This window comes from Nomia melanderi, chromosome 10, assembly GCF_051020985.1.
Source record: "Nomia melanderi isolate GNS246 chromosome 10, iyNomMela1, whole genome shotgun sequence".
NCBI lineage: Eukaryota > Metazoa > Arthropoda > Insecta > Hymenoptera > Halictidae > Nomia > Nomia melanderi.
Genome location: NC_135008.1, coordinates 9,794,791 through 9,817,617, shown reverse-complemented (window position 1 = coordinate 9,817,617; position 22,827 = coordinate 9,794,791). Strand labels below are relative to the sequence as shown.

General features: G+C 34.3%; 3 protein-coding genes across 4 annotated transcripts in view; 2 read left to right on the top strand and 1 right to left on the bottom strand.

Moving 5' to 3' along the window:
* Nucleotides 1–15,455, top strand: part of slow (epidermal growth factor-like protein slowdown) — a 30,984-nt gene extending 15,529 nt beyond the window's left edge. For both annotated transcript variants that reach the window (XM_031983123.2, XM_031983122.2), the window contains exons 3-10: nt 10,429–10,494; nt 10,861–10,961; nt 11,222–11,317; nt 13,240–13,365; nt 14,330–14,419; nt 14,499–14,578; nt 14,838–14,945; nt 15,064–15,455. In XM_031983123.2, coding sequence (XP_031838983.1) covers nt 10,429–10,494; nt 10,861–10,961; nt 11,222–11,317; nt 13,240–13,365; nt 14,330–14,419; nt 14,499–14,578; nt 14,838–14,945; nt 15,064–15,231 — 835 coding nt within the window. In that variant the 3' untranslated portion in view covers nt 15,232–15,455. The remainder of the gene's footprint in view (nt 1–10,428; nt 10,495–10,860; nt 10,962–11,221; nt 11,318–13,239; nt 13,366–14,329; nt 14,420–14,498; nt 14,579–14,837; nt 14,946–15,063) is intronic.
* Nucleotides 15,456–15,475: 20 nt separating this feature from the next.
* On the bottom strand, nt 15,476–16,730 carry LOC116429791 (protein LLP homolog). Its single transcript, XM_031983127.2, has 3 exons — nt 16,395–16,730; nt 15,938–16,121; nt 15,476–15,827 (listed from the first exon to the last, which is right to left on the bottom strand). The coding sequence occupies exons 2-3, from the start codon at nt 16,095–16,097 to the stop codon at nt 15,568–15,570; spliced, it is 420 nt and encodes a 139-aa protein (XP_031838987.1). The 5' UTR covers nt 16,098–16,121; nt 16,395–16,730; the 3' UTR covers nt 15,476–15,567.
* A 3,288-nt stretch (nt 16,731–20,018) lies between these two features.
* LOC116429696 (uncharacterized) overlaps nt 20,019–22,827 on the top strand; it is a 71,564-nt gene continuing 68,755 nt past the window's right edge. The window contains exon 1 of the mRNA XM_031982929.2: nt 20,019–20,106. Within this exon, the coding sequence (XP_031838789.1) occupies nt 20,105–20,106 (2 nt within the window). The 5' untranslated portion in view covers nt 20,019–20,104. The remainder of the gene's footprint in view (nt 20,107–22,827) is intronic.

Genomic DNA, 22,827 nt, shown 5'->3' with positions numbered 1-22,827 from the left:
GGTAGTCAAAACCGTGATGTATTAATTACACGATCAAGCAAAAATTTTGAACGGTACACGTTGAACGTCTATGTTCAATTCTCTTAAACGCTCGCAGGGAATTGCAGAAGAATCAGTCCTTTCAAGATTTCCAACATTTACTGGACGCGCTAAAGCAGATAAATGTTTAATAAAAAATTCAAGCAACAAAATAATGTTTTATCTGTCAAACATTGCAAATGAAGAACAATTTGTAAATACAGACTTATGGTTCTCCATATTGGAGTATGTCAAAATATCATATAATTAATACATTCTGTTCTTAACAATGGTTACAGAATTATCGATTGTTTTAGTAGAAGATAAGAAAACTTTATGAAGTTGAATAAATAAAACGCGTCTATTTATTAATAGAAAAGATTTCAGACAGGTTTCATTGTTGATGTAGTATTTCAGATCACAGCAACACTTTGATAGTTAGATACAATTTTAAACTGTCTTGACAACTGACATTTTAAGTATCTTTATATGCGTATAATCAAATAATTAAATAACAAAACATGTCGCTATATGAAAGCGTGAACTTAATGTTAGAGGTACTCGTCGGTTTCTTTCGAGATGGCGTAACAATCGGAAAAATCCGAGGATCCTGACATTTTGATTAAATTGAAGAGAACGTTAGAGAAACTATCGTTCTGTCAGTGCCAGCCGACGACGCAGCAAATGGCACGTATAGCGAGTAAGATGCATCGGGGAAAATAATGAACGACAGTGTGGCATTTATTGGTACCGCGTAGGCGCGTAATTACATCAATGGGGAAGCGGTAACCAGTTATCAAACAATTTTGTAATTTGGAAGCTTTGCTGGATCGTGATGCTAGCCCGCGGTCACAGCTAACGGCAACGCGCGAGCACAGGAAGAATCGGTAGTACCGATCGCGAAAATGATTAGTAACTCCTCAATTTGAATAAATTTGTGGAACACATTGTACAACGTTATATATTTCCTCCTGGCGAATTTCAAGACAAATTTTTGTTGACTTTTAAATCGGGGACAGCGACTTAAAGCAACATTGTAAATTCTAACTGTTTTTTTAAACTTTCTTGTATTTAGTTCAGCAACAATCGTGTCAGTTGGAAAGGTTTATCACAATATATTCCCTGCATTGATTTTATATTCAATTTCTGAAATAATGGTAATTAAAGACTATTCCTAACTTTCATATGTACGTTTAAATATTTATCCAAAGTTATACAATGTTCCTGCCTTTCTATAAAATCGAATATAAAATAACTGTTAAAATTGAACTTCTAAAACAGCATTCAAACGTTAATGCACAACATTGACTTAAAAGTCAACTCTTAAGTACCGACCTGAATTCTCGAAGACTTCATGAACCTTCTTTGTTAAGAGTTAATACTATTACATCCGACGAAAACAATGTTACAATGTTGCTGCTTACTTCAATGCACACAGTAAATTGCTTTGAATATTTGATTACGGGAAATTGGCGAAAGTGTATTGTACAAGAAGAATATTGCTCTAAAATTTACTTCGGTTGATAGTTTAAAGTCTGACGAATGACTTTTACTTATAAAACCTAACAGTTTCAGACCTCTGCGCTGTATAAACGAAAAACAAGAGACAATGGCTTAAAATGCTTCGCAGCTGTCGTCCTATGAAAAACGCACGAACTTCTGCAATGCCTTGACGTAAACAGTCACAGGGACTGCGTCCCCGAAACAGTCACGGATGAACCAAGCGAAATTGTTTGGACGAGATGCAAGGATTGACGGTTCGGAAGCTTCTCGTTAATATATACAAGGGGAGTCGGTCCGTCAGATTGTTTAGCTGTCGGTCGTTCACGCTCCGAGGAAAAGGAGGAGGCTGGCAAAAGTTCGTCGCTAACGAGCAGCAGACTCAATATCCTTAAAACTTGCCTGAGCGATAAAAAGACTTCGTCTTTTCTTTGCGAGGCGTGAAGAGGAACCGTGGATGGAACGAGTGACGGCAGCCTCGGGAAAAATATTCAAGAAGGGGACTGAACCCATTTGTCAGCTTTAAAAATAACTCCTTCACTTTTATGATAAACCATCGTTATGCACCATACCAGTATATAGTCAGGGAGAAAGAATATCGTATCATAATGGTCGAACCGCGACGAATGAAGGTACAACCAGTGGGAATTAGTCCTGGACAAAAACATTGCTCAAATAGATGTTAATAAAATATGAAAGGATTATTGACGAATTTCTAAGTGGGCATTCCCATTCGGAGTTCGTCGATTGTAGACGATTTGCAAAACAAAAAGTTGTTAGGTTATTATAGATTAACACTAGAACTATGGAGCATTTAATATGATTCACGTGTAATTCTTATAAAAATTATAACAATAGATTATAACTATTCTTTCAGGCATTCGTTATAGTATTTCAGTGAAATTATTTATTTTCAAAACAGCTTCGAATATTCAATGCTTTTGAGATATCGATCATTGCGAAACAAGAAAGCTAAAAGCAGTCAATTTTACTGGTACGGTAGTTCTAGTGTTAGTGTGTAATCTTTATAAAAATTGTGATAATAGATTATGTTTCGGTTTCTTCATATTTCCAATATAGTATTCAAGCGAAATTATATTTTTCAAATCATCTCGGATGTTTAACATTTTTAAAATATTAATCATTTGGAAAAAAGTAAATTGAAATCATTTATATAGGTGCGGTAGTTCTAGTTTTAACGGCTTTTAAATGTTATATACGTGTTTGGCAGTGTTTCGAAACAGTATACTATAATTTCTATATACTTATCCTCCTTATTAACACATTCGCTGTCCATAAATCATATGTGATTCATTAGACGTAGAAAAGAACAAAAAAGTGCAGTGACCTATTCTAGACCTTACAGGCCTTATTGTTCTAGGTGTGGTTAACAATTGCACATATACATGAATTCGTACGTGATTGATGTCGAAAATGGATGTGGATTCGTCCTAGGTCGTCAACATGTGTAGAGGCATAGGTTGCCTTAGGTCATTGTCAACGATTGCATATAGATATATCCATGTTGTAGTCAGAAATGAAAATAGGTATGGATATACCCTAGGTCGAGGAGGTCGAGCCTGTCCTAAGTGATCGATACGAGCGCATCGAGTTAAACAATCGACAGAAGAAGGTGTAGCGATACAGGCATTGATAAAAGAAAAGAATTCGGAAGTAATGTAAATAGGGTAGACCCGAGGCGAATCGGATCAGTTCAGATATAACAGCAAAAAACTAATAGTTAAAACTTCGAATAAACATATTTTCTTATAAGTTTCTTATTAATAGACGTTCAGCTTCAGTATCAGTAAAAAAAAAAGTTTCCAAAACTGAAAAGTCTTCGTTTTATAAGCGAAAAACTAAAAACTGAGAAATATCGTAAATTAGTTTAATTCATTCTCCTAAAAATGAATACAAGTTTACACCCAACATCATTGAAAATAAATCGGGTGCAAAAGGTTAATAGGTTTAGATAATACTTGTCGTTGTTTCATAATCCTCAGTCGCTCGTTTTACCTTGGTTTCAACAGAAGGAATTTGAAGATATTTACTTAAATGTTCGTTTTCAACACACCACGGTACGTTGATTATTGACTGCGTTGTTTCCAGCTTTTAAATATGGCTTTTTGCTGCCGTTCCCAACACCTGTGATCCATCACTTTGATTATTGCTTTGTACGCTGGGAGTTTGTTTTCAGTGACAATCTCGAGTAACGCTTGCGAATGCGAGAAGCACTCATAAACATCGTGTGATCCTGCGAACGCAGATAGTGCTTTCATACGTTGCAGATTCACGCAAGTGCTCGCAGCACTCGTGCATACGGTAGCGGCTTCTCGAATACAGGAAGCACTCGTACATAACGTGGGTGGTTCGCAAGTATGAGTAAATACAGGTACCACTTGCGCACATCGTGAGACCATAGCGTGTACAGACTGCATCCCTCCTATGCCACGTCGAAATTCTCAACAGTCTTCTTATAATATTGTTAAAGCTTTTAACCCTTAACGGACCGGAAGTATCTCAAGCTTACTTTCCACCGAAAAATACCTTAATGTAGATAACGAGCAGAAAAAAATTCACAAATTTACAGTGTTAATTGTAAATATTACAACAATAACAGTGATAAAAATAATAAAATGATTTTTGCCATATACGCAGCATTGGACCCAGTAAGTAAAAGTGTCATTGTTAACCCTCCGTTAACCCTTTGAGTGCCATTTGTAAATTGAATAAAAATGAGAAGACGTTATATCAGAATGTATAATTTGAAGTACAAATAAAGAGGGAACAACAGAAAGTATGAAAAATTCCATTGATGAATATATTTATTGCTATCAAAAATGAAGCGTCGCTGGCACTTTTTGGAAAAATTTGGTAAAGGCACCGGTAATTGACTTAGTACCAGTAGTTGACCATTTTTCAGGAAAACATGAAAAATAAGGTTTTCGACAGTAACAGTATTTCGAGAAAGGCGCGGTAGATACGCTGCAGCATCCATCGACCCAATTCCGAAACACTTTCACCTAAATTGAATTGTTTATCGTAAAAACTAATAATTTATTTCATTGGCGTTGGTTGTACTGAAATTCTGTTATGCTAGTAACATTGTTGTACACATTAGGTCTACCGGAAAGTTCTGTCCGACGTCATTTCAAGTTTCCAAAGATGAGTCAATCCGCAGAAATGGAATCCGCAAATCGCCATCACGCTAAGAAGAGTCCACTAAATATTAATAAATGCATTGTAAATGTTTTGTTTCCTTTTAATGGAAAATCGGACAAAATTCTTTTGGTAAACCTAATATATTTAGTTTACTAAACGGTATACAACAAAGACAAGTTCAACGGAATGCAACACTGCGTTATCAGTTCATCAGGCGCAGCAAATGTTCAAATATTCGATAACAATATTATTCGATCATCCAACAGTCCGCTGTTCTTGTTTCCTACCTGACTCGATTTCAATTTACCGGGCAATGTTAGACAACCGTTAGTATCGTTGGTAGCCTAATCATAATTCAGCCACTAGCAGCACGCCTCGCTGGCCCGATAAGAACAACTGGCGCAAGCGACGCTAGAAAACAAGCAAGTCAAAGGGTGATTGCGATTTATTAATGAATTCACGAGTCGACGAGTCGAGCGTGAATTCAAGGAGCCGTGCGCCGCTGCCCCGACGGGGAATGCGAATCGTAACGCCGCGCCGGTGTCATAACATTACTTGTCGTTTGCAGAGCGAGCTCCCTTCGTAAAGAACCCCGTTCCACGCGTAGCATCTGTATGTCACGATTCATTTCGCGCGCGATTTTAATTGACGCCATTGAATTACGTCGCATTTGCATGCCAGACACGACAACGCCCGTTCGTTTCGCGGGAGTTTCTCTGCTGCTTTATTTTCGCGATCTCTGCGCGCGTGCTTCGAAACAGTCGCGACGGAATCGACGAAAGTCAAGAAGCGTATATCTGATGGCGTGAAATAAATCATCGATAAAATTGTATCGTCGCGATTAAACTTTGATGACGATAAATCCCGACAAAAATAGCGTGCCCTATTAACACGTTGACTGTCACGGGAAGCACCAACGTTTTACGTATCACTTATTATCACTTTGTAGCGAAGGTAAGAAGGAACAATTATTAACTGTTTGCTGCCAGGATCCTTACGCTACACTGTTATCTAGTTATTCACGCTATTGAACATTTTTATTTGACGTTAGTTTCTTTTCATTTATCACGATTTTGCATTTAACACGTTCGCTACCAGCGCTTATTTCGGTGACGGTCTCATCAATTATAATATATTCGTCAATCCAATACATCTTCAAAACAAAATATTAGAAAAATGAAATTGAAACGAGTCATTGAGTTCCTAAATATAATGTCGTAGTTTATAATTTCTAATAAAAATATGTATAGGATTAATTTCACTTTCATTATGTAAAATATAGGATTACGGCCGTCACAAATATGTGACGCTGGTAGAGAACGTGTTAATGCATGCATAACTTATTACTGTTACTTAAATTAACTGAGTACCATTTAAAAAGAGATCCTTACTCCATTCTTTATATGCAAATAATACGTATATAATGTATTTTTATTTGACAATTCAGTAAAAGTACGATAATTAATTTCGAGAACAAGATCACTTCAAAGTGTAACGTATAAATTTCTCCAAAAAACGTTCAATCGACGTCGATTTGCAAATCTTCCTTAATGTCATATAATGAAGCAACTGTTCGGAAGAGTAATTAAATCACGGACGCGGGAACATTCCTCATTTAAGTTGTGGAAAGGAGATCTTTTTGTTGCCAATTGGCTTGACGGCGAAGCTTCATTAGACACCGTGAATGACATTTTCGCTGTGCGAGGAAAATGAGGTGTCAGGATTTCCGAGGCTCTGGTTAATCAATCATTCCCGCTTTGATGCGATAGCCAATGAGCAACGCACCAGTTGAATTACTTTTAAAGCGACATATTGTGTTACTGATGAATCATTTCTTCATTTTAACTATTTTTTTGTTCTTGCATTTAACCATCCCAAAAATCGAAACGCGTTTCATCTTATTACATTCATTATTGTTGCTTTTGTAATAGAATAATTAATCGGTTTTTATTCAAACTGAGACAATAAGTAAACACGATGTTTTTATGGTACAAAGGCTCTAGACGTAATGAGAATTACATTCATTTGTTTTATAAATATCGTCATGAAGATCCGTTTTTCTTTTTAATAGATTACAGTTTTATCCACAGAGCCGAGTCTAAAGATTTTCAATCAACTTTTAGTTGCTTGTGATTATTGTCGCAACGATAATTTAAAAAAACTCTTAATTAAGCATCTTACAGTTGATTGAACAATTTGTTCCATCATTGACGACACTTTCGATGAAATGTCAATGTAGTTTATTCATTACCGAACATTTTCTGAAATCGTGGAACATTTAATCCTTTGCATTTCTTACTGTCGAATTTTTACATAGCGGTATTGGGAAAGCATGATAGAAAGACGATTATAAGTGAAGTTAACGAAGTGTTTTTTTTTTTCAAAGGTAAATATCTGTTTAGCTCGTAATCATAAATTGACTAATAAAGATCCGCATATATACAAAAATTCATTTTTCGGTGAATCGAAAGAAACATTCTTCGATATTTAATATCTTCATTATATAAACAGAATTTTGCTAATCAATATTCGTCAGCTTATTATAATAAGTAAACTGCACATTTTTCGCAAATGCAAACTGGTAAGGTCGTAATTAGAAAATTGAAATCACAACAGAAAGGGACTATATTTCGGACATTTCATATATTTTTTCGTATTGTTCATATTATGCATACAAATGCATAAACATTCGGAGCTTAATGATAAGCTATTATATCCAGAAATAATCGAAATTCTTATACAGAGAGTTTAAACGTTGCATGCTGCAACTCCTTCGTATGAAGTGTTGCAACATGTTTCAATCAACAGGACGGTTCACTGTCTTAGAAACCGACATTAATTTGAAGAGACGATCGTTACATTTGGACCTCGTTAAGGGACTGATTTACGGCTGTTCGTCTGTTGAAAGTTGAAAGCAGCTGAGAAAGTCTCTTTATCGTGTGCTACCGTCACAAAGAAGCTGAGAGAGAAACGTAAAGAGCACGAGAGAAAGAAAGAAAAGGAGGAAGAAATTATTGGTATAACGTTCATGAGATCGGACAATAAAGACTTCGTATTTATTACTACCAATGACATCGCAACGAGCGTGCAAAGCGTGTTGTTACCATCGAAACATCGCGCAACCACGATTCGACCGCACGCGATATAATGTGCGGCTTCTTCGATTTAAAATTCGCTGGTATATGTATAACAAAAATACTTGAAGGTCATTGTCGAAGTCATCAACGGTTTAATTCATCTTAAATTTGTTGAATGGGTGACTAAATTTGTTTTCCATCTTCATCTTCACCTTTACTGCACTACGAAGTCTCATGATTTTTTAGACTAATACTATAATGCTACAAAATATAATTTTCGACTATAATGATCAAATTTTCTTTACTAACTTATTGTTCGTAAGATTGTCATACGTAAGACATAAGTTAATATATTTACATTCATGTTCTCAATCGTTTTGTCTATTTGAATTGAACTACGACAATGTAAAGTATTCGTTGAGAAATAAATACCCATATTGAGAAATGGAAAAATCGTTATACTCTAAAGTAGTCGTGGATATGGATGAATTCTTCGTTGTTCTTTAGTTAATTACTAACTCCTTGATAATTTGTTTCTTAACCACTATCTATACAACTACTTTATCGTTAATAATTGATTAGGAAATGCAAAATCGTTGATACTTATTCTACGTTTACATTTACTTCCAATGTTAACGACTGATAATAGAAAAGTAATAGTTAATTTATATTGGAAAAACATAAATAATATTTGGATTTCTTAAATTCAGTGTAAAACTTTCGTCACGAGCGTGACACGATATTGTAGGTAAAGGGATGAATGGTAAAGTTATCCTAGCGAACACAGTTACGAAAGAAATCGTAGGACAAGGGGTTAAACGTAGAACACATCAACATTCATTTTGCTAAACGTAAGGGAATGGGACTTGCGAATAGTGTGCTCACGATTCGCTATTTTCTGAAATTGTTTTCAAGGTACATCCAACTCCTCCGCCTTTCTCGTTCAATGTCGTGAACCGACCATGTTGGGCGTTATCAATGCGCTGAGTTCAATATGGCCACTTGTGTACCCGAACCAGTATTCCCACGCGAATGTCCTCCGAACCGTATCTGAAACCCCGACACAACGTGTTTCAGAAAATTTTTCTTTCAACAGAATACACGCGGGAATAATTTTGTGCGTGCGCGTCGTGACGTTGAAATTTTAAGGAAACATCTGCCATTCGCGTCGATAGGGTCGTTCTCAACGGCGAGTGCAGCCTTACGTTCATTGAATTGGCCATTCTATGGGAAATGTGCAATTGTGTAACTGTGAATTGCATGAAGCTAATAATGCTAGATTACGTTAACACGTCGAATGCCGCACGATTTTGTAGAGCAAAATACAAAAAATCCAAGAAATATTATATCAAATCATTTGATTGAATTCCATTATTATTATTACACGAATCTCATCGCATTAGGTAACATTATTTATAATATACAGATGTTTACAAATGATCATCGTTTACTTGAGTGAACTATAGTAATCCAACTTGGTTGGGAGTCACCGGTGACTCAACGTGTTAAATCGTACTATCAAACACAATTACAATACTTATTATCACTGAATCTGCCATTACTTTTTTAGAGATTAAAGAACAAACACTAAATGAGAAGAGTATTAAGAGTTTCAATGTTTCTAAGAGAAAATGATTTGTAATGTTCATTTGAAATCCTAATAACTCTTCAAAGTACATTTGATTTCCGCCGCATATTTTAAATTGTTAACGATAATAATTCAAGGAGTACTAACATACGCTAATCATCTTGTTAATTGAATCTATTTAAAATTATTCGTCGTTAATCTACTTCACTACTACTTGAAATATAGGTATGAAATAAAAATAATTCGATTAAAATGTTACAGTTAAAATGCACGGTTAAAAGGTTAACGCGTAGCAGAATGTGTGGAAGACAATTTAAAACTGGGTGCCAGGTTGCATGCGTAAGGGTTAATTGGTTCAGGTTCGGCTTCTTTGTTTGCCGGTCGTTTTCCGTTCCTGGTACCTCTCGGCCACGAACGAAACGGCGCGCTTACAAGGAAAGTCAACGATCTCGTGATACGAGCCGCGTTGTTGAGTTCGTTGTTGCGACAGTAAACGTCGTGTCGCATTTCAACGAACATGACAGAGACACGGCGAGATGCAATTTTCTCGCGGGCCAACGATGACGAAGTGGTTCTGCCGTGCAAGATCGGCTACTCGACGCCCAATTACTGTACGATCTTTGCACGTCCGCGCACGATGATCGGTCCGTTTTCTCCTGTTTGCGTGATTTTTTGTTCCCTCGCGAGATCCTACGCCGTTAAGCAAAAAGGACGACACCGATGACGGCCATCGTATACGTCAGCAAATTGTCATTTCATTGTCGAGCAATCGTTTTATTTGAACTTCTTCGTTGTAACGCGATTCCCTCGGATCATATTGAATCGTTCATTTTGAAGCGGTAAAAGTCAATTTCCTGTTGTTTATTATATTATGTTTTTTGTCAACTTAAAATAATTTTGTCTTTCTGTCGATTAACATTGTTTTACGTTGTCAGCTGTTGTGTAAAGTATAAGTACTTTTCATGGAATGGCAAATAAATGTTAAACAATTGCAAAATAAATTGCAAATATCTGCAACTATAAGCAGCTATTTCTATCTATTTGTTAATAACAACAGTAATATAAATAAAATTCATGTTGCAGGAGACGAGTTTGTACCAGTTCGGTTCCTAGTTCCTCCGTTCATCATCGCCAAAGCCGGCAACTTAGGTAATGTGATTTTCGAAATTAAACTGTTAAGCACTTTGTAACTGAGGTGATGATCAAACAGGCATAAATTATAATTATCATTATCATTATGATAATTATAATTTTACTGATTTAATACCTTGAATCACTTTTATTTACATAAGTATTTGCAATTTATTTATGACTGCGATTCTTAAGTAAAATATTCGTTCATGTATTATCCTTTTTAATTGAAAGCTTTGAAAGGTTGATTTTTAATAATTTTTTAAATAAATGCGGCTATAATTATTTCCACGCAATTCAATTTACTGTTTACTGCAATACCATGTAAAAAGATAACAATATTTCAGTATTAATAACAATAATCATAATATGATTGTTTCCTAGGTACTATAATTATTTTCATATTCAAACCGACGCGGCCTCCGGTATCATATGCTGTCCAGGATGGACACAGGCAACACAGTTGAGTTTTGGGTGTAATAAACGTAAGTTTTGTCCAACGATAAATATTCATGAAATCATCCCTTTATAATATTCAATGTTATTCACAAATGACGAAGAACATTATAACGTATGATAAGAATATAAAAGAATAGAAAAACAGATGTGAAATAATAATATCATAATTAGAATCCCAATTAATCTTACAACTTTTTTTCGTAAATTATATAAACTCTGTGTTGGTTGTTAATAACGTTAATGTTATGAAATAGTTAAATGATATCTGAACTTAATTACCTTTCAGCTATCTGCCCAGCTTCCTGTTTAAATGGGGGAATATGTACTTCGCCCGGCAGATGCACATGTCCCAAAGGATTTACTGGCAACCAGTGCCAGACAGGTAATGTCATGCATGAATGCAAATCGATTCTAAATCCTCGCCTCAAATGCTAATTGAATATTTCCATATAAAGTAACATTAAAGTACAGTAACAGGCAACCCTTAACACGCTTCCTATCTATTATCTACCGTTGAGTTATCATTATTTCATAGAAATAGAGAAAATGATGCAATCCAAGACACTGTTTCTCAGCCAATAATTTTCGGATTGAAAGGATTATAAGTCAAAACGTTGTCATGAAGCAGTACGAATCATTTTGACAGGGTTGAAGATGTTTTCTTTTAACTTCGTGCGATATCGAAACGAACCTGACTTCATTCAACCATCGATTGAAACTTGGTAAAAATCCTGATTTTTAAATCGGAATAAAATTCCCTTATCCCTTTCTTGTTAATCTCTTTATTTTTCCATTAATAATTTATTGAAAAGAAAAAGACACTCTAGGAATATTCTATCTATGTTTCTTTCAAAATGTAGTAATTGATAACAGACGAGTAATATTTAGATTTAATTCACAAGAATTGAGAAATATTTATATTTGTTAAATTCTATTTGAGACTTTCGCCACGAGTCTGACACGTTATTATAAAACAAAGGGTTAAACTTCAGAAACATGTTTGAAATATTCATATTGATACACTATCAGTTTATCTTGTTTACTATTATAACCATAGGGAAATGGCATCTAATATGAAGCACCATAATATTTCCAAAAATAAATAGCTCAATGTGTCAGTTACCATGGGAAACATTTCATTAGAAAATAATAGAAAATTTATTATACGTGTGAAATATTCAAAATAATTAGTTCATAATAATACAAGCAGTTCCTAATTAGTGGTACAGATACAGTAGGATAAAACCATTGTATACGATTTGATTTTGTAACATTACGTTCCTGTTAACCAGTCGTTCAACGGTATATCTTAGCGAAAGTACTGCATTTCGACATAAGTAGAAGTTAATGCTCGAATTGACACATGGTAGTCTCTGAAATCCTAAAACATTAGCGTTCGATATATCTAGACCAGGAGCACGTCCTACTATGCAAGATCGTTAGGCATAATTAAATCGATGCAGGCCGATACATGGCTCGATAGCATTAAATGAATAGCGAGCCGACAGGGCGTATTGTGGAGTCCCGCCTGACTGCTTTTGATAGATTTATGAGCGTTTTTATTATGCTTCGCGGACGTTCTAATTACGAGCTCCAAGTGGTTTATGTTGGTATGTAGGTTTAGACTCGATAAATGTAAACTTTTAACCGAAGAATTTCAACACTTCCTAGAGAGCTAACTTTCTGTAATTTAGCAACATGTATTTACATACATACACACATGCATATACACCAATCCCTCCATTTACGCAGACTTTTTTTTACACGGTAAATTATAACACCATTTAATGACATCAATTATGACAAATTATCTTTATTCGGATTTTCAAACTTTATTGCTTTGAAAATGATATATTCAACGATATAATTTTCTTTAAAAATCAAGTTTCCGCGTGTGGCATGAATTCTTTCTTCAATCTGTACGTACTAATGGAACTATTATCTTTTTAACCACATGAAAGTTGTTCTTTAATTTTCTTATTCCTTTCTATATCTGGATCTCTAATTTAATAAACGTAGAAATACGTTACAGTAACAGTTAACAGTAACAGTAACAATAATCATCATCCTCCAGACTCTTTCCTCGCTCGGGTGCCGACTAATTTAAATTTTTATAATATATTCATTGAAATCGTCAGTTCTTCAACAAGAAATTCACTGGATTAACGGAAACCAAACTGATTCCTGTTTCTGCAACACCTTTTCCTCGGGAACTAAAAGATATCATGATGGATCAGTCGCAGCTGCGATATTTATGCAATTAATTATCGATCAATTAACATAACTTGTCCACCAACGTTTCAGATATCGACGAGTGCGTGACTGAGAAGCCTTGCGATCAACTCTGCAGAAACCTACCTGGGAGCTACGAGTGCCACTGCAGACCCGGTTTCCAACTACAGAAAGATGGCCAATCCTGCCGAAAGAACGGTGAGTGGAAATTGAAAACAGATCAGCTCGATAAGAAACGATTTGTTTTTCGAGTTGTCTGGAAAGTGATTCAAGTTATCAGAACAACATGCATGGCACTACTTTTTAGTTCAAGTCCTTGATGCCTCACGTATACCCATACATTACAGTGGTAACGAACAACTTTTTGGCTGGCCTCCAGTTGCCAATGTCAACATCGTGATTTTTGTTTTCGATTCACCAAAAGTTGATTCGCCCACGATATTTTTATTGGACAAACAAACAGCGTTTCGCTGCGATTATTGACGTTGTTCTTGACCTCTAGCGCGATTTGCGTAGGTTTCGTTTCTATAAAGTAATTAAGGAAAGGATATACTGCTGGATTACTAATACACTTACGTGCGAAATTTCAATGTTTGTACACTTTAATTGTGATATGACTTCTCAATTTATTTTGAAATTCATTGCAATGCTGATTATTTAATAATATTATGAACACATTTTTGAAATGTTGATGGTTTTCAAGATTCATACTCAACTTTAATTTAATTTTGTGATTTTTTATACGGAATTATAATTTTTCCTTAGTACATCTCTTAGTATATTGTTAAATTTTAATTGATTATTAGTTTGTATAAAATGTTAATTTAAAACTGATACCAAATCAATCCTTTATGTAAAGTTATGAACATAAAGGGTCGTAACTTTATGTGAAAATGATACTTAAAATTCAACTAGAGTAAAAAAATTCATTTACTTAATTTAATTATGAAATTTGATCGCTTGTTGATTTGAATATAACTTTCATTTAAAATTAATTTTATTCGGAATTAAAAGATTATAGCTATTCTCAGAGGAATTATCACATCATACAAAAATGAAAATTACAATTTTTCATCGTGAATGTATCCTTGACTATTGAAATATTTCATGAATAATAAAAAAAAGTGTTTGCTTCCATATTTGTATGAACATTTTTTTCCAGACACTGATGACATCGCGTTTGAAGCCCGGGACCTAGAGGATGATTTTCATCAAATAACGACGACAAAGCGCCCGGTGACTTCACCGCACGGTAAGTAGATAGATGTAATTTATTATCTTGATATTTTCTTAGAATTTCACACGACTATATCAAATATTACTGTTTACAGATACGGAGAACGAGGTGGCTGACGGTGACCTCGATCAGGACTATGAGATAATTCTCAAAAGGCTCACAAAACTTGAAAAGGTAGAGTAGATAGTGACATTCTGCAGTTTTATTTGACTGTCAAAGTGAAAATACATACATTTTTTTTGAATTGTTTATCATTAGAAATGTATACAAAGCGTGTTTCACAAAGGAATTTGAAATCTTGTTATTATTATAGATTTAAATCTTGTCAAAATTTAGTGTTATACCTTCCTAAGTTACCATAACATTTTGTTAAATTAGATTATTATTGTAACAAAGAATTAAATATTAATGAAATATCTATTTCATTTTCTAGTTGTTCGCAAAAGGAAAAAAGAAAGATACCGATACCACTGAAATGAGTGCCAAAGTTGCGTCTGTAATGGAGAATATTAATGAGATGAAAAGAACCGTAGAAAATGTGGTAAGTACTATGTAAATTATTTAAGTATAATATTTGGATCTAATATGTTTAATTCGTTACCAATAACAACTAATATGAATACTCAATTGTATTCATTCAAAAATGTAATTGGTTTCAGCAACTGATGCAACAGGAAATATATGAAATGAGGAGCAAATTACGAGAATATGAATTGGAAACAAGAAAAATGCAACACTTGACAAATCGTGTAATAGAACTGGAAAATCGTTTAAGATTACGTTGTAGAAACACAATGCCAATAAATAGTGGCGCATTACATTTTTAGTAATTTGTACTGAACATGTATATCAAAAATATTGGGAATTGCCCACAGATTTAATATTTATGTAAGAAAATTTATATGAAAATAACACTGTCACTGCCATTTCTGTAGCTTTTATAACGTTGTATTAAATTTATTACACAACTGTGATTTAAATAACTTCCCTAATTATTTGTATCCAGCTTTGTAATAAAACAACAAGATTTGGATAATTTTTAATCACATATTTTTAGAGTGACATAAGAAATTTGATTTTTTACAATAACATTTATTTTTATACAATTACATGTAGAGTTGAATAAAAAGACATCAATTAGTATTACTAATATGATACAAAAGTTAATTCTGTTTTGTTGCCTTCTTCTGTCTTCTAGTTAATCTTTTCTTTGATTTCATACCACTTTTTTGTGACTTTGCTCTACCTTTTTTGAATTTAGCAATTTTTCTTCTGTTCATCCATACCGGATAATTTCCATATTGGTCACGCATTGTCCTTTTACTATATACCTTACCTTCCTTATCTACTTCCATATTTTCTGAGTTACCTCCTTCATTTTCTTTTGTTTTTGCAGTATCTTTTATAAACTTTGCGTCAACGACTATAAAACAAAAATAAAATATAAAAATATAAAATACACAATAAATCTAAAATGTCTAACAAAAAATATAAAATGAAATGAAAAATAAATCGTTAAAGAGCATGTCTCACCAGTTGCTATTTCTGATATCTCTTTCATTTCACTGTCCACTGAACCATTTTCTGTGATGCCTAATGTTTTTTTCAATCTCTCCAATTCCTTTGCTGCATAACGTTCTCTTTTAATTGCTCTACACTTCCTTCTCCATTTGCTTCGAATTGATTTTGCCATTCTATCGTTCTGTGTTCACAAATCCTGTAAATTTACCACATCTTTGAAAATTCCGTTAATTGTAAAGATACAGAAACTTATTTCTACTTAAAAATTATACTTCACACATTATTTATTGCAAATTTATATTAATAAATAAAATGAAATATTGCTATACATTTATCACCTTTTACATATAAATATTATATAAATTATTTAAAGTTACTCGAAGTAGATCATAACCTTAAAAATACACAAATTTTTAAATTCAGAAGTTGCGAACTTAATTACAAACTTCAAAAGATATAAAGTTATTACCTTAAATCGCCTTTCTTTTAAACGCTATTTGCACCAGATATCAGTCCTAATATTATATCATTCAATTGAAAATATAAAAGATCACGTGTTGTGAACGATGAATATTTTTGACAGTGTGAATCCTAACCTCTCATCTGTTTACTAACATACCCTAGGGACTTATTGAACATAAAGAAATTTTAAATTCAATCAGTGGTTTTAAATATAAAAATATATTTTAAATATATTTGTTATTAAATATATGTAGTTCAAATTAATCGAAACTGTTCATAATGTTGCTTCATAAAAATAGTTATTATTCTCCCTATAGTATTCCCTCGATGATCAAACTAGTAACTCTCTATTTTAAGTCTGTGCACTCATTTTTCATGTTGCAGTCTTGTACAATTCAGTAATTGATCGTTCGATGTGGATAGAGTCCGCTAGTGCATCGGAGTATTATTGACAGTGTCGGTATTTCAGAATATTAAAGAGAAAAATATATTGTATGCACAGTCTGTACGTATCTTGAATCTGTGGCAAGGTTGTGCTTACACTATAATGGTAATGTAGGGAGGAACATTACAACGGTGAAATGCTTTTTCATAAAATTTCGTATCTTAACTTCGGAATTGCCATAAATCCTTCTCGCAGACACGTTTCCAATGCAAAATAGAGTCACAGATAATATATTAATTGAGAAAGAACATAAAAGTTCCGAAATTACAGGGAATGACACTAAAATGATAAGACACTCTTTCACAAAATTTTACATTTTAACCTGCATATCGCCAAAAATCCATCTTGTAAGAATTATTTCTATCTCAAAAGGACCTTTATGCAAAATTTCAATTCAATCGCATTTATCAGGTTTTGCGGAAGTATAGAATGGAGAAGCAGGATAGAATGAGCATCCAGTGTAGGTAAGTAATATATTTTAGTGACTAGGTCGGAAGGTCACTTGTCTCCTGTTCTATTCTCGTGTCATTTACAATATTACCAACAGAGTCAAAATAAATATAAATAAATAAATAAAAAGCGTATTCTTTTTTATTTTTTTTTGACTTAGTATTAAATGTTTCTGTGTATTTGAAACTTCTTATTAACATTTACTTTCGCCATTATGTAATTTATATTTGAGACCATAGCGTGTGATCATTTAGCAAGTATCATACAAACATAATACTAAATTATAAGATGAATTTGAACTTCATTAGTATACTATTTTTATACTATTTATGGCTTCTCCTACATCACAATTTAATATTTTATATAACTTATAAATATATGGTTTTCTTATTTTATTTCTGACTCCTCCGATAGTAAGTAAAAGAATGTATGAATCAATTTATATTTTTTACGAATACTAATTATTATTATACAGTAGTCTTACAAGAGTTCATGTAGGAGTATTACATGAAATAAAAACAACAGTAAAATTAAATTTTAGTAGATTTCTCTTATTTGAAAGCTAAACTTCATTAGCAGTAACATTATAATTTTACTTTTCACACTCAACTTACGAGGATTATATAGTAGTTAGCCAACAATTATGAAAATTAATCGAAAGTGGAATAAATATAGTAAGAAGCTTGTTACACTCATTTGCACGATAATAAAATGCTATAATTTGTGTAATTTATTTCGTGAATCAACATTATAATTAATAGAATGTGTATCGCATAGACGAAGCATTTGGAAATGTTCTTTCCAAAAACAATCCATCCAAAAAAAATGATCAGAATTGTCATTACGCCTTCAACAAATTTCGTTTCTTGCTCATGATACGCGGCGTATGTAACTTTCGCGAGAATCCTTTCATTAGCTCATCCGGTTCAAAAACAATGCGAGAGTCAATTAAACTCGTTTAAGCTCTAGACCTGTATTATGTAAGATACGTCAAAGGGTGGTTGCTGTCATTGTCTTTCGTGAATAGTCCGAAGCGGTGATGAGTCATTTTTTAGGCGTTCATACACGCAGACGCGTTTGAAGGTTCCAGGATTTATGATTTTTGAATTTTCTAAACGCAGTTAAAGGTCCTGGCATACGCTCAAGGGTATAGAATACAATTCACAAATATTTTCGTTATAATCTCTTAAATTCTGATTGAACTATGTATATTTGTAGTATCCACATTTTCATTTTACGAGAAAACTATATAAAACTATATAACAGTATACACAGGTAAGATTTAGCTTTAAAAAATGTCGATTTTGATAAGTTGTTACGTTATCATTACTAGATGCCAAATTTATAAATTAAATATTACTGGTAATATTTATTGTGAAATATTGGCTAGTTAGAAACGTATAGAATTAATCTTATCATGAAAATCATTAAATAAGTAGTATTTTAATAATACCTGAGTACTCAACCATTTCTCCTCCTAGTTTCTTTATTCGTCTCATTGTTTTAAATGAAATATACTGTTCTTTAATATTTACCATGTACCTATAATTTTCGTGTTTCCATTATATTAATATTTGATAACTACATAGTTCTGAAAATTTTATTGTCGTCTTAAGCTGTACAGTTCTAAATTATAAAATTATCGACCTTCTTTTCTTCGACGTTGCATGTTTACGAAACTCTGTGAAAAAGATTCCGAACAACACGTTTAAATAGTGCTTCTAGATCAAAAGATCTCTCTGTCGAGAGCAACATTCCATCCAGAAGAGGTGGCTCTTCTGAATTTTTACCGATTCGACGCGCAACATGGAACGAGCCGCGAGACTAAACGGTTCCACTTCCAAATTGTCTTGCGAACGGGTATATAAACGTTGCACTTAACTCGTTTTTCTCGGCGTGCCAGCTTTGTCGCTGACATGTACAATTTTAACAACCGCTTCTGACGCGGTCTCTGTCACTTGCCGCGAATAATTAAGCAAAGCGTGGCAACGAGGGCCGCCGTTCAGCGGTGAAACACATTCTTCGCGACGTTGCGTCTGCTGTCAGAAGAAAACTGTTGAATTATAATAGGGCATTGTTCCGTATAAGAGTATTGCAGTAAGTTCCCTTTTTATACAGCGTGTTCTAATGTATTGTAATGTTATGGTAATACATTGCAACAGTATTAACACTGAATGATAAGGATATGACCTTTCACGAAGTTCAACTATTTCGCCTTGAAACGGAATGCATTCCACGTGTGGCAAATAGATAGTTGATCTTCGCAAATGTTTCTTTAATATTTCGACTACCACGTCACCTGCATTCGCGTGACACCATTTTTTAATATAAAATTAAACATTAATTGTCTTTGTAAGGTATCGAATGAATCGAACGAAGAGATTTGACTTTTTACTTTCTTCTTAACTATGAAAACTGTACACGAGTTTTGATGAGTGTTTACGCAGCAGTTGAAGTGTTAACATGAGTAATTACTATGTACATATAATTATCTACTTGTTTATTAACAAACAGACATATTATGAACGTGTATTTACTGACAGGTGTATATCTATCAAGCGATTAAAATTCCAATAATAACAATATCGTTACTGTTATTTGCACAGAGGCTTTGAATATGTACGAATGTTGCAGAAGAAATACGTCGTCAGCTGATTGTTCGTCACATTTTGACTCTCGAGTTTCTGCTCGTGGTTCTATTAGAGCAAAGTGCAATGGCCAAGCACATACTTGGTTAACCCGGTTTCAGTGTCATCGGTGTCATCGATGTGACAACTAGGCCGTCATGAACTGGAGTTCCGCTCATCATCACAACTGTCCTTATGTAAGTATCCATTTCATTGAAACACTTTCAATTTATCCGAACTTGCGTTTAACACCTCTTAGTGTTTAACATGTTTACGGCCAGCGTTGTTTCAGTAGCGATCTACATCGTTACAATATTTCATTAAACGCAAGAAATCGTCTTCATAAAATGCAAATAGAATTCAAAAGGAAATATCGTATCACCTTTCTACACGATATACCATGAGTTAAGATTTTAAATCCATACACAGGTGAGGGTAATCTAATTTTCTGTACGCAAGATGCAAAATGTTTAGCAGCACAAACATGTGACTCGTATCATACTGACATTCATCGAGACGTTGCTTTACACTGAAATTACTACTAACGGTTTGCAATGACTCTTGGTTTCGATCCTGTTCAACGCGACTACTTGATTACCTCAGTGAAACGAAAACGGTGGAACGGAACGGTCTTCGCTTTGTGCTTGACCAAGTAATAAGCTGCTTTCGTAGAAATCGTTTCCCACGACGGGGATCCGTTTTTCAAATTCACCCGCGTCAGTTATAGTGAAAACCGGTAGTTCTCGTCAACGATTGATTTACACGTTTTATGAAAGCAAACGTACACATTTGTCAGAAGTACCATTTTCCTCTATATTTCATTGCTTCCGCCTCAATCGGTTCCAAGAGTTTCAAATTTCACACGTGAAAGCAGAAGGTGAATTAACAAGTCTGATCTATTATATATTAATTCGAAAGTCTATCGTTCTCAGATTTCGGAAAATTTCATTTCCAAAAAAAACCTCGTATTTTTAAACTTCAAACATTATTAGTTACGTGCCCAGTACAATCATTGCAAACAATAATTCTAAAAACTCCAAGCGAAATGATGTAGTTTCATTGTAAACATTCAAACGTTAGACAATTTGTAAACTGAGCTACATGTGTTACGCTCCAATTTCTTCGAATGCTCTGCAATTTATTTCGACAACTACCAGACAAAATTGAATTGGAATCATCGGAGGATACCAAAACATTTAATTCCCTGGTACGATTCGCAGGTGTACCTTTCTTTTTCATTTCACATCGTCACCGTTCTACTTCGCTTATCAGCGCTGAATATCATTTCAGCGCGCGTATCAGAGTTTCTCTCGAAAGTGTGATAAACTTATGAAATTTATGCTAAGAAGAAAGTCAACGGTATCGTTTGAATAAATCTCCATTGGGTGCCTATCAATCTAGCGGTAGGTGTCATGTTCAACGGATATCTCCGCGCGATGCGAGGCATTAGCCGGATCGGTTATGCATACGTCGGACGTGACAAGAATGAGAATGCATGGTCGTGGACTGTTATAAACGCTAAAACGCGGAACAGTCTTTGCGGGTCCAATTTAGCGGCGAGAACATGTAATAGTGACTGAAACGACGAGATCGCCGAACGGTGGCCAATGTTCTGGCGTGAAATTGCAATAATTTAACCCATCCCTCCATTTACGCGAAGTATCCTTTCCATAAGGATTCGTTTATGCGAATGAGAATTGCGTAAATAGAGTCCGTCAGTTGCGAAAGAAAACGAAACATTGAAACAACGAAACATTACATAGCTTCACATTAACCGTCAAACGATCGGTTTTAACCCTTTACACTCGAAAGTTTGCCACTAGAAATATTTAAGATTTTCTGACGAATGTGGACGCGATGTTTTGAAACTAACTAATGAGGAAATATACATAAATTAAGAAACAAAGCTAGTTTCATTGGATATTTCATACATCGATCGAATTATATTAAGTTTAATATTATACATAAGACTACGTAATTTTCCTATGTCGAATTAAATCGTGACTGAAAATCATCCCTCGAGTACAAAGGGTTAACATTTGATTAAAAAATATACGTTTTCTTTCGTTGATTTAATTGTTTATTCATTCTTATATCGTTCGATTAATCAGTTTTATAATTTTTATCTTTTCCTTTGTTTCCGATTTCACTAAGGAAAATTTATCATCTAACTTATTTACCTTTTCTGTAGAGGTAGTTATTTGCCTAGTTACGATAGGAATAAGTATATACGAAGTGTCGGTATGTATAGTGTTAAGAAAATAATAATAATGACATTGTTGATAGCAGAAGTAAATTTTATTCTATGTCGATACATTCGGGTCGTGTAAATTGATACCGCGTATAAATAATATCGAGTAAATGGTGTTATAACTTACCGCGTAAAGCGGGGCTCGCGTAAAAAATACCGCGTAAATGGAGGGATGGGTGTAGTCGCTGGACCAGATATGTAAAATCTATCCGCAGTTCAGAACCGGTTCCCAATTCCTGTCGGGACTTCAAAGGAAAGCAAGAGCGCGAAGGAACCCGTAATCGATTTCCCGAAGACAACCGTGTTTCCTCTAGACTTTTTCGCGAAAGTGAAACTTATCTTCCAGCTAGTACAGGTTACCGTTCCTCTTTGACGTGTCGATTTCACGCCCGCGAAAACTCGTTTTCGATCGGCAAACGAGGATCGAGAAACGTTGACGAAAGGAAAATTGGTCATTTACAACGCTAATCAAAGTGTCTCATCTGAAAATTTTCCTAGCCAAAGGCTAAGCATTAAGACTTGTTCTTGCTAGGTGTTGGGTAACTGTACGTTTACCCTCGTTTCAGATTGTTTGTCTGAATGTGACTATGTCACGTGTATCCTTATCAGTGCCGTATACGTTAGCCCTTTTCACTCAGGAGGTGACTTAAAGTAACTATTCAGATTG

Bases quoted from the DNA above. Each gene is read 5' to 3' on its own strand.
- LOC116429791 (XM_031983127.2), bottom strand. From the start codon at position 16,097: ATGGCAAAATCAATTCGAAGCAAATGGAGAAGGAAGTGTAGAGCAATT. The intron at 15,828-15,937 runs GTGAGACATGCT...TTTGTTTTATAG, and splicing joins GATATCAGAAATAGCAACTG to TCGTTGACGCAAAGTTTATA.